The following is a 12239-nucleotide window of genomic DNA, read 5'->3' as shown; positions in this document are numbered from 1 at the left end:
AAAAAACAAAACGAAACTGATAGTGTCTCTTGGAGCACTGTGGCCATTACTCCAGCATATGTATTCTTTAACACATTTTCTTACCTGAGAAAATAGTTTTATGGGGAAAACAATATTTTTGGAAACTTTCACTCGTGGTGTTCAAGAGAAATATATTATATTATTGTCAGGGTCTTATTGAGGCACTGAAAATAAAATTTGGTAACTAACTCCATTTACAGCAAGTTCCCAAGAGATGAAAACTTTAAGGATTATAAATTGCAAACTAAAGATTTTGTTTATTGGAAAGGACAACAAATAAAAGATTCTTTGAAGCCGTGATGGGAAGAACCTTATCAGGTATTATTAACTAATCTATGTGCAGCCAAACCGAAAGACATAAATTCTTGGATTCACATCTCTCATTTTAAAAAGTCCCCTCCACCTGAATGGACTTTGGCCTCTGTTTGTAACACCTGCCTTCAACTAAGACAAGCATCACCAAGCTAGGACCAGAAGATGACAACAATAGCAGACAGCTCACCCAAGAGTCTGAACCAGAACTTTAAGACCTATCCTACTAGTTCAACTGTACAGATTACCAAATGTCTCCCTGTCAAAATTGAAACTTATTGTTTTACTTCAAGCTATACTTTTGCCCCAGTGTTTAAGATGGAAGAAAAATTCTTTAGTAAATTTGTCATAAAATATAGCTACTGGAGGCAATTTGACTGATTGTTGGATCTGCCATCAAATTCCTTAGTCAAGGGCTTCCCAGGTGGCGCAGTGGTTGAGAGTCTGCCTGCCGATGCAGGGGACGCGGGTTCGTGCCCCTGTCCAGGAAGATCCCACATGCTGCAGAGTGGCTGGGCCCGTGAGCCGTGGCCGCTGAGCCTGCGCGTCCGGAGCCTGTGCTCCACAACGGGAGGAGCCACAACACTGAGAGGCCTGCGTACCGCAAAAAAAAAAAAAAAAAAAATTCCTCAGTCAATACAAGGCCAATATAGGTCCCTCATAACTCCTGTCACTGACATTTTTCAGATGTTCCTATAATCTATAAAATGTTTCCCCATCAGCATATACCTCCATGTTATTTTACTACCTTAGATTAATTTACTCAATTCTGAAGTTTCTATGATAGGAAAGTGATTTGCAAAACTGAATGGCTCTTGGTTTTTTAAACTGCTTTGCAAAGAGAAACTTGTGCTATAATCCAGACAGACTGTTGTGCTTTCATACTGAATGAGTCTTCTAATATAACTCATCTAATGACTCACACATAAAATAAAATTCTTGTATTAAAGGATCCCCTTCCTAATCTAGGTGAAATCTTGGGTAGATGGTTCATCTCTGGGGATTTATGGCTTAAATGCTCTGCTTATGACTTTGTTATGGCTGTTGGCTATATTGACTGTGTTCTGCATAATTTATAGAGTAACCTCTTGTGCTTCTCAATGTATATTCAAAACTCCAACTAAAATAATGGTGGCTAAATGACTTTAAACTATTGATCATATCTATAGTTCTAGATAAGATAATGGGCATGCACAGTGCACGTACAGGGTAAAATTGACATAAATCCTATTGGACAACCTAGAATTGACTATCAGTCCTTGCTAAGCATTCTACTAGCGTAACTCCCTAAAAGGAAAGAAAGAACCAGACTATTAAAACCTGGTATTGGGGGACATAATGGATTCAGGGCAGGTAAGCAACCACCCTGGCTTGGGAGGCCAAATATTTAATTACCTAATGCTTTCTATTGAATGATTAATGATCAGAAGGGGGGAAATGGTGAAATAAAGTTTGTATTTTAAGGCCAGACAAGAAAAAATTAAACATAAAATTCTCTGTGTCTGTTTGGACCTCCTCCCTCCCTCCCTAATGTGTAGTGTGCCTCTACATTATGCATTAACCAAACCTCCTCAAAGATGGGAGAGCTTGCTCAACCATAAAGATCAACTTTTTTTTCTTTCTTCTGACACTAAGAATGGAAATTTTAAAAAAATAGACTTTGGGGAATTGTCTGGCCTAGTGGTTAGAATTCCGGGCTTTCACTGCCATGGCCTGAGTTCAATACCTGGTCAGGGAACTGAGATCCCACAAGCCACACGGCGTGGCCAGAAAAAATAAAAAAATAGCCTTTGTTCCCAACTCTGTAAGGGGTCATGGTGACTTGCTTCTTGCTTTGTATGTACTTACCTGGACTATGTATATTTGGTGAACTATATATAAAATATCAGTATGTCATTGTCATGTATGATCCTTTGTCTCAAAAATGTATATGACTGTGCCTTCAACTTCTAACAGGCAGGAAGTACTCAGAGCTTTCCAAGATTCTGTCTCCCAGGTTATAATTCTGTTTGGCTCAAATAAAATTCCCTTTTTTCTTCTTAACTTGATTGTTAATTGAAATTTTGGCAACAAATCTAACAAAATATGTACAATATCTATATAAAGAAAACTACAAAACTGAAAGAAATGAAAGAATAAATAATAGATGGAAAGGTATTCCATGTTTATGGATAGGAAGACTAGATATTGCCAAGATGTCAGTTCTTCCCAATTTGATCTATAGATTCAATGCAATCCCAATTTAAAAAATCACAAGTTATTTTGTGGATATAAACAAACTGATTCTAGAGTTTACAGAGAGGCAAAAGACCCAGACTAGCCAACACAGTATTGGAAGAGAAGAATCAGGTCAGAGGGCTGATGTTACCCAACTTCAAGACTTATTATAAAGCTATAGTAATCAAGACAATGTGGTATTGGTGAAAGAACAGACTGAAAGATCAATGCACCAGGATATAGAGCCCAGCAATGACCAACACAACTACAGTCAACTAATCTTTGACAAAGGAGCAAAAGTAACACAATGGAGAAATGACAGATTTTTCAATAAATGATGCTGAAATAATGGGATGTCCACATGCAAAACAAAATTTATCTGGACATTACATCCTTTACAAATATTAAATTTAAATGAATCATAAACCTAAATGTAAAGTGCAAAACTATAAAACTCATAGAAGATAACATAGGAAAAAATCTAGATGATCCTGCGTTTGGTAATGACTTTTTAGATATAAAACCAAATACATGATCCATGCAAGAAATAATTGATAAGCTGCACTTCATTAAAATTAAAAGTTTCTGCTCTACAAAAGGCATTGACAAGAGGATGAGGAGACAAGACACAGCCTAGGAAAAATTATTTGCAAGAGACATATCTGATAAAGGACTGTTATCCAAAATATATAAAGAACTCTTAAAACTAAACAATAAGAAGACAAACAACCCAATTAAACAATGGGCAGATCTGAATAGACACCTCACCAAAGAGAAGCATATGAAAAGATGCTCAACATCATATGTCATTAGGGAATTGCAAACAAAAACAATGAGATACACCCATTAAAATGGCCAAAATCAAAGACACTGACAACACCAAATGCTGAAGAGAATTCTCATTCACTGCTGGTAAGAATGCAAAATGGTTCAGCCACTTGGAAGTTAGGTTGGCAATTTCATACACAACTATACATACTCATACATATGATCTGGCAATCATCCTCCTTGGTAAACACTCAAAGGAGTTGAAAACATGTCCACAAAAAAACTTGCACATGGATGTTTATAGCAGCTTTATTTATAATTTCCAGAGCTTGGAAATAACCAAGATGACCTTCAGTAGGTTAATTGGTAAATAAACTGGGGTACAGCTAGACAATAGAATATTATTAAGTATCAAAAATAAATGAGCTATCAAGCCATTAAAAGACATGAATTAGTAAATGCATATTACTAAATCAAAAATGTCAATCTGAAAAAGCTACATACTGTATGATGCAAACTATAATGACATTATGAGAAAGTCAAAACTATGGCAACAGTAAAACATCAATGGTTACCAGAGGTTAGAGGGGAGGGACGGATGAACAGGCAAAGCACAAAGGATTTTTAAGGCAGTGAAACTATTCTGTATGATACTATAATGGTGGCTACATTGTTAAAACCCACAGAATGTATAACACCAAGAGTATACTCTAATACAAACTATGGATTTGGGTAATAATGATATATCAATGCAGGTTCATTGAGTGTAACAAATGCATGACTCTGGTGCAGGATGTTCATAGTGCAGAAGGCTGTATGTCTGAAGGGGCAGGAAGTATATAGGAACTCTCTGTACTTTCCTCTCATTTTTGCTGTGAACCTAAAACTGCTCTAAAAAACAAAGCCTAGGGCTTCCCTGGTGGCGCAGTTGTTTAGAATCCGCCTGCCAATGCAGGGGATGCGGGTTCGTGTCCTGATCCGGGAAGATCCCACATGCTGCAGAGCAACTAAGCCCGTGTGCCGCAACTACTGAAGCCCGCGCGCCACAACTACTGAAGCCTGTGTGCCTAGAACCCGCGTGCCACAACTACTGAAGCCTGCGCGCCTAGAGCCCATGCTCCGCAACAAGAGAAGCCACCGCAATGAGAAGCCTGCGCACCGCAACGAAGAGTAGCCCGCACTCGCCCAAAGTAGAGAAAGCCTGCACGCAGCAACGAAGACCCAACGCAGCCAAAAATAAATAAATAAAATAATTTTAAAAAAATAATTTAAAAAACCTATTAAAAAAAGAGGAAAAAGGACACAGAGCAAGCTGAAGGATCTCCCAATGGCAAGAGCTAGAACATATTTAGCAAAAAATATAGTAACGGATTATAGCCCAAGCAATGACATAAATCTTCACCTGTCTATACAGATAAAAACAAATGGTTGAATAAATAAATTGGGAGAAAGGACAAATCCTCCTTACAGAAGTCCAATTAATAACAGTAGAAGACGTTAATGTACTTTAGCCAAATATCACCAGCAACATACTGGTAGTTGAACAATTTGGACTTTAATAGTCGTTGCAATGAGGCAGAGTGCACACCATATGGGAACCATAAACTGTTTTAGTAAAAGGGTATTAGGAAGGAATTATTGGATTTGAGCTTTGGTTATTTCATTTTGCAGAGGTTCAAAGGCAGCTGAATTTAGTCTGGATTGCGTGTTGTTAAAAAAAAGGCAGCAGTCACTCATATCAGCTGAGAGAGGGATATTTCTAATTTTGAGAGTAGCAGAACAACCTTGTTTTTGTCCCTACTTATGCAAAATTATAAACTGGTCTTGCTTGTCTTACATCATCATAGTCACAAAATGACCTTGTCCACTTGGTGTTCAGTGAGATTATGTCCAACAGGAAAACAGCTCTGTTTAGCTCTGAGCACCAAGACAGCTTTAATGGACAGCCAGGCTCTAAGTGTCAGGCCAGTTCCCTAATGTCAGAAGCTGCTTTATACTTTCTCAAAGGAAGACAGAAATTGAAAACCACCATTAGAACACCAGAGTAATCACTGATGCAGGCAAGATCCACAGATGAATGCTAAATTGGGTGGGTGATACTATAAGGAGACACAGAATGTTTTACAGCCTCAAAGTATTCTTCTGCAAATATTTATTAGTAACTGTAGTGGTGCTGCATCTACACTGGTAGCACTGGACTCGGAAGAGGTGGAGCACGGAGCATGTCTGTGGCCCCTCTCAGGACATGAAGGCTGTGTTCCCAAGCCTAGCGCAGTGTCCTAGGCATGAGATAGGAGTGAAGGGCAAGCGTTTCCAAGGAAAGGAGCTGAAAGGCCTTATATTTTTAAAATGTTTGTATTCCTTAAGAACTTAAGAAATTTAGAATTTAAATTTTAAAACTTCAAAATTGGGACTTCCCTGGTGGTCCAGTGGTTAAGACTCCACGCTCCCAATGAAGGGGGTCCGAGTTTGATTACTGGTTAGGGAAATAGATCTTGCATGCTGCAACAAAGATCCTGCGTGCCACAAATAATACCTGGCACAACCAAATAAAAAAAATAAATAACTGATTTAAAAATAAACAACTTTAAAATTGTCTTTTAAGTGCTTATAACTTGAATCCCTATGAAAGTTATTTATTGTAATATGAATGCCATGGATACGGACTTACTTTGTTCTGGCACCTACCTCATTGTTCTAACGAGGTTACTGAATGTCCTTTTTCCACTATTGAAACCAGCTCTGATACACAATATGTTCTCACTTTCTTTTCTTCCTGGACCTGAACTTTTATTGCACAAGGATCAGTTGTTAAATATTTTAGCAGTAGCATACATGTTAATATGGACACATTGTTATGCATTTTCAATTATTTTCTAATCATTATTAAATATTTTTATTGTGATGAAAGTCACAATTTTTCCTTTAGGTTTAACAAACAAAAAATACAAATGTCAAAGAGAAAAACACACATAAAAAACTTTTTTAGAATTCTGATTGGAACTTTAATTTTATTATTTTCATCTAGGAAAATACTACTTATTAAAGCTTCTGAAGTGTCAATAGATTAAAGTTTTATAACTTGATTCACAAAACTGCACTTACTGATAACATTAATCCTTTTTTCTTGCTAATCAAAACTTAACCACATTTTATCATTGCCATATAAAATAATCAGTGTTACAAAATATCAACCAAAAAAAGTGTGCGTGTGTGTATTTATATACAAGTATAAGCAGAGGTTTCTAATTTGGTTCTAATTTCAGAAGTGTGCACACAAATTTTAAGCAAGTTCATCCCTAGGAGATGCATAATTTGCATGATAATCATTTCCTTATTTGAGTTATGTGTACTTTCAGTTATTGCTTTTTCTTTTTTCCTCAGAAATAAACTCTGAGGATTACAGATCCTATTCTTTTATGTTAATCATAGTCTCCATTTTCCAGCATTTGTTACATTTTACAGTTTATTTACAAAAGCTGTTTATATATGATAAAGTTAATTGTCTATCAGGACCCACAAAATGGGGGCCCACATTGCAAATCTAAACCTAAGTTGGCCTGCACTTACGGAACACATATCACAGTCGAGGAAATTTAACATACATCAATCACAATCCTCCAACTCAGCTTTAACTAGCTTAACTTTAACCTAGAAAATAGGACCTGCCTTATACGAAAATCTCCGACCTCCTAGCCAGTGATGTCCTGTTTCTATGCTGCGTCCTGCCCCAAACCCCTCAGAACAGTGTTCCACTGCTTCTTTCAAGAGGTAGACATTCTCAACATTTTACTATATTTGCCTTTTCTAGTTATTTTTATTACAAATATATAATACAATGCTAAGTACTTTAACATGCATTTCTAAAAAAAGGTAAACTTACATAATCCCAATATTATAACAATTAACAAAGGTAATGATAACTTCCCTTAATGTTTCCAATATCCTGTCCATATAAAAATTTCCACAGTTGTTCCCAAACGGCCTGTTTTCTCCAAAGAGGATCACTGATCGAGGACCACACACTGGATTTGCTGTACTATCAGAGTTTAACACATAACCTCTGGGGCTTTGGTAGAATTTGAGTGTCATTCATCAGTACAGACTGTCAACAATATCTTATTGCTCCCTAACTCCCACCCCCTCTACAAACACACACACACACACCCCGCAAATTTGCGAGTGATTGCAGCGTTTATGGGAAACGTAGTCTTGAACGTTTCCGGTTATCGCGCAGCATTCTGGGAACGGATGTCCTGGGCTTTTCTCCGCGCTGGTGAGGTAACCCAACTCTTCTACTTCCGCCCTTTCCCGACTGGTGGGCGCGGAGGCTTTGCGCCTGAGGTGAGGACGTTTTAGGTCCGGACGTCCAGCTTGGAAGGGTAGGTTTGTGTCCCGGGTCAAGGAACGGCAAGTCCCGGAAACCCCTCCTGCCCCAACGTGGGCCTCCCACCGCCTGTCTCCGTGCCCGGCCAGTGGGTAAACCTGGGAAAGGTGAATGGGGGCGGGCTCCGGGACCGTAGGTGGGGCTGAGTGCTAGGCAGAAATGCTCGGTGCGGCACGGGGGTGGGAGCTGACCGCAGCCGGACCTGGGAAAGTCCCTTGCCAGCAGTGGAAGGGCAATGCACGTTTATAATATTGACCGTGAACCTGCCACGAAGCGCGCGCGGGCGGTGGGTCTGAGTTGAGCTCCCGAGCTTAGGAGCCAAACAGATCGAGTAAATTCCTTCTCTGTTACTTGGGCATAAGTCAGGTTTCTCACCTAAAAATAAGGTTACTAATAACTGTTTCGTGGCGTTGTTCAGAGAGATAAGTCTTCACCGGTAAAGCATTTCAGCCAAGTGCTAGGCAATAAGCACTAATAAGTAGTAGTTAATAAGCCAACATATAATGTTGGCTCGCATCATAGTTAGGAGACACTTTGTTCTTTTTTTTTTTTTTTTTTTTTTGGCGGTACGTGGGCCTCTCACTGTTGTGGCCTCTCCCGTTGCGGACCACAGGCTCTGGACACGCAGGCTCAGAGGCCATGGCTCACGGGCCCAGCCGCTCCGCAGCATGTGGGATCCTCCCGGACCGGGGCACGAACCCGTGTCCCCTGCATCGGCAGGCGGACTCTCAACCACTGCGCCACCAGGGAAGCCCAGACACTTTGTTCTTTTCATTTAGATTTTAATCCTCACAGCCACCCTATTTATAATAAAGGTATAATTCTGTCATTAAAAAAGAAGAAAATGGTCTCAGAGAAGTGAAATAACAGACCCAAGGTCACAAAGGTGAGGAAGCTAGGATGTAAAAAAAGGTATACTTTCCTCCCAACTTCAAGCTGTTCCTAATATCCTGCCTACCCAAAACCCAGTGTTGCAGCTATCACAGCACTAGCAGAGTGACTTGTCCCCAAATCCCCAGGACTGTGATTGTAAAGTCAGTGTGAACTGAATCTCACTCTGTGACAGGTGTGTTTACTCTGGGATTTGTGGAATGTTTCCAGAGCCTCTGGGTTAAGACTAAGGCTCCTGGAAACTTCTGCACTGTCCAGGCTGTCTCTGTCCTCAGAAAGCACAGTCTGATGTTCTAGTGCAGTGCTGTCCAATAGAAAGAGAAGGTGTGCCACGTATGTAATTTTAAATGTTCTAATAGCCACGCTAAAAACTAAAAAGAAACAAGTGAAATTAATTGTAAGAACATATTGTGTCTGTCTCAATATATCAAAAATGTTACTTCAACATGTGGCAGGAGCCACATTTCAAGTGCTTGATAGTGGGATGTGGCTAGTGGCTACCATAATGGATAAAAGAGTTCTAATGAATTCCAGGAGAAGTAAGTTTAAGGCCCTGCACCGGTGGTTCCCAACCAGGGTGATTTTGCTCCCCGGACCTTTGGAAATGTCCAGAGACATTTTTGGTTGTCACAACTGGGAGAAGTGCTACTGGCACCTGGTGGGTAGAAGCCAGAAATGCTGCTTGACATCCTACAATGCACAGGACAGCACCCCTCACCCCCATGACAAAGAGTTATCCAGCCCACAATATCATTAGTGCTGAAGTTGAGAAACACTGCTCTATATGAAAGTTTCAACTAAAATGCATTTGTTTCCTAGGCCTAAGTCTCAGCATCTCTGGAACAAAGCAGCTCTTTTGTGGCAGAAAGGCGGGGACAAGAGTCCCATCTCAGAGGAACCACCCTCATCAGAGCTTCGGAACAGATGCAGAAGAACCCAGAAAGGAGCAGGTTGTGATTCGCTCCAAGGTGATTAAGAGCTAGATCTTAATCACCTTGCCTAGAGAGAGCCAGACTTGGTGATGTCACCACATCCAGAATCCGACACAGACTGTGTGACCGTGGAAACTGTGGATCAGCTTGCAGAAGGTGGTGAGCAGGGGTGGAAAGGGATGGGTGACTGATACACTGCACAGGTAAAGCCACAGCCAGAGTCAAGGAAATTCTGTCTTCAGTCCTTAAATAACCCCCCACTTTCTTCATTCTCTCATTCTTTCAGATTCTGAGCCACTGTCACGCCATGTTCATTACACATGGCATCTAGAGGTAGGCTGTGGCTTCCTTTATGCTGAACATATAGAATCACAAAATGATAATATAGGAAAAGATTTCTACTTTTGACTCTTAAAACCTTAAAACAAAATACTGAGCTTGAGATGTATGTCCCTTGGTCACCCAGGACAGAGCTAGGAGCAAAGCACAGTGCTGTTCAAAGCACAGCACTGTTCATTCTGTCACAGGTAAGTCACTAAAAGTGTCTTATCAAAAGTCTTTTTGAGAAATTGCAACAAATCAGAACAAAAAGATTTAAAAATATTTTGTCATTATCTTTTTGTTCAGAGTTTTCTGTTGATTTTCTAACTCAAGGTGTAAATAATAGGATATTAATACTCTGTTTTAGTTTTTTGTGAATTAGTCAGAGAGGACATACATTTTTTAAAATCAATAGGAAAATAATTTAACATCAACCAGTGAAAAACAGCAGGGTTATATCCATATGATCATATCAGAGATGTACATATTCAGGGAGTGCTGTCTCTATGTGGTGCTTCCTGCTTCTCAAGGATCAACAGAACATTTTTCCATAGAGAGACTTTTTTCCCAACTGGTGTGATGAGATTAGGCTAGTGAATACAGAAGCTCACCAGACCTATCCTGACTCCATCCCTCTTTTCTTTACCCCCAGCTTATTCTTCACAGTTCTCTGCATTCTCTCAGGAGCAGCAGAAAATGAACATATCTCAGGTGAGTTGTTCATTAACACCTTTTTTTAATAATGGATTGTATAGATGGTTAATTAACATGGCAAAGTAGATATAGAAACGGATCAGAATTATTCAAGGAAGATAATAGAAAAGCAGATGAATAGCACAGCAGAGTTGTCATGTGGATAGATAAAGGTCCTCTGATATTACAGATTTTCCAAAGTGCAGCTGCAAATTTCTTCTGACCTTTCTGATAGCCGTGGCAGAGAGTTAGACAGACAATATTTGTTTGAAGAATTATGTTGATGAGAAGCTTAAACCAGACATTCCTCATGGAATTTAAAGTCGTCAAAGTCAGGAGAAATGTCTTTGTTGGTCTTCATGTAGGTGATAGTACAGATCTTTCCAATGACAACCCTGAAAAGAATTCCACTGAAAATAAAGGGCATATTGCCAAAGCAGGGCTTTTGTTAAAACAGGTGTTCGGATAAGTAAAACAGAAGTTGAGTTATCCTGTTGGATCCAGGGATAATTCTTAGACTAACTAGAGGTCAGTATGAATGGCTGTACGTTCATGTCCGTAAAAATAGCTCTCCATAAATATTCCTCTCAAGTACCTGTCATAAACAAGTTGTTTAGCAGACAGTTTAAAGTACTGTTCTTTGGTAAATGTTACCACACTTTCCATTCATACTTCAGTCCACTGCATGAAGCCTTGGTGTCTCTCTTCATATGCCTGTGACCTGCACTCACCAGTGACCTAATTACAGTCAAATCTAATGGGTCTTGTGTAGTCCTTACCTCACTAGACCTGTCTCAGTGCCTGACTCCCCCCTCTCTGTGTCTCTGGAAGGTCTCCTGCATTAGTATGTGTGACACCCTCCTCTGCCACTGTCCTGCCTCTTGTTTCTTTCATGGAGTCATCTTCCTTCTGCCCTTTCACATGTCTCCTCCACAAGTTTCTATTCCTTCTCACTATTCTTCTAACTATTCTTCTTGACTCATTTCATCCCATTTCTGGTTTTAACAATGATGTATTTGCTGGTCTCCCAAATGAGGCTCTGCAGCCCACCCTGACCAATGGCACTTTTTGTGATGATGGAAATGGTCTATATCTGCATTTCCAAAATGGTGACCGGTAGCCATATGTGCCTCTCGAGCAGTTGAAATGTGGCTAGAGTGGCTGAGGGACTGAATTTTTAAGTTTAAAATAGTCATATGTGGCTACCGTACAGGACATAATTGACTCAACGTTTCTCTGTAGGTATCTAAAAGTATCTCCAGCACAACTGATTCAAAGTAAAAGTCAACATTCACAGCCCTTCCCAAACTAATCCTCCTCATCTTTCCCTATAGATGGTATCACCCCATTCAGCCAGGCACCCAAGCCACAAAAAATGGAATGCATGCTTGACTCCTGTTGCTCTCTCTCTCACTCTCTTAACTCCTGCCACATCTGGCCAATATCGTCTGGGGACTTTTCCTATTTGTGTAGATCAGAGATAACAGCAATTTTATATGGTTCAATTTAATGTATTTTAAACATATTCCTCTACTTTATTCCTCCTCTCAACTGAACTGGTGGAATAGCTTCTTTACTGATCTGTCCCACCTCTTTCTTCACCTACTCAGGCACATCTTCCACGTGGGTAGTTCATCAGCAACTTTGTATATCACTCTGTGGCCTCTCATCCCTAAACAATAAAGGCCTCTCATCCC

The 12239-nt window shown here is 39.9% G+C and overlaps 1 protein-coding gene across 6 annotated transcripts in view; it reads left to right on the top strand.

Annotated features, from left to right (window-relative positions):
* Positions 1–7644: 7644 nt before the first annotated feature.
* Positions 7645–12239, top strand: part of ZNF510 (zinc finger protein 510) — a 22242-nt gene continuing 17647 nt past the window's right edge. For 2 of the 6 annotated variants that reach the window (XM_082842597.1, XM_082842595.1), the window contains exons 1-3: positions 7645–7797; positions 9416–9687; positions 10502–10560. In XM_082842597.1, coding sequence (XP_082698723.1) covers positions 9618–9687; positions 10502–10560 — 129 coding nt within the window. In that variant the 5' untranslated portion in view covers positions 7645–7797; positions 9416–9617. Of the gene's footprint in view, positions 7798–9415; positions 9688–9814; positions 9862–10501; positions 10561–12239 lie in introns of those variants that run through there. The other 4 variants (XM_082842598.1, XM_082842596.1, XM_082842600.1 and 1 more) reach the window with 4 other exon arrangements.

Source organism: Leucopleurus acutus (genome assembly GCF_964270905.1).
Source record: "Leucopleurus acutus genome assembly, chromosome: 7".
Classification (NCBI taxonomy): Eukaryota; Metazoa; Chordata; class Mammalia; order Artiodactyla; family Delphinidae; genus Leucopleurus; species Leucopleurus acutus.
Note: the sequence above shows the minus strand (reverse complement) of the source record. Positions and strands in the feature narration are given on the sequence as shown.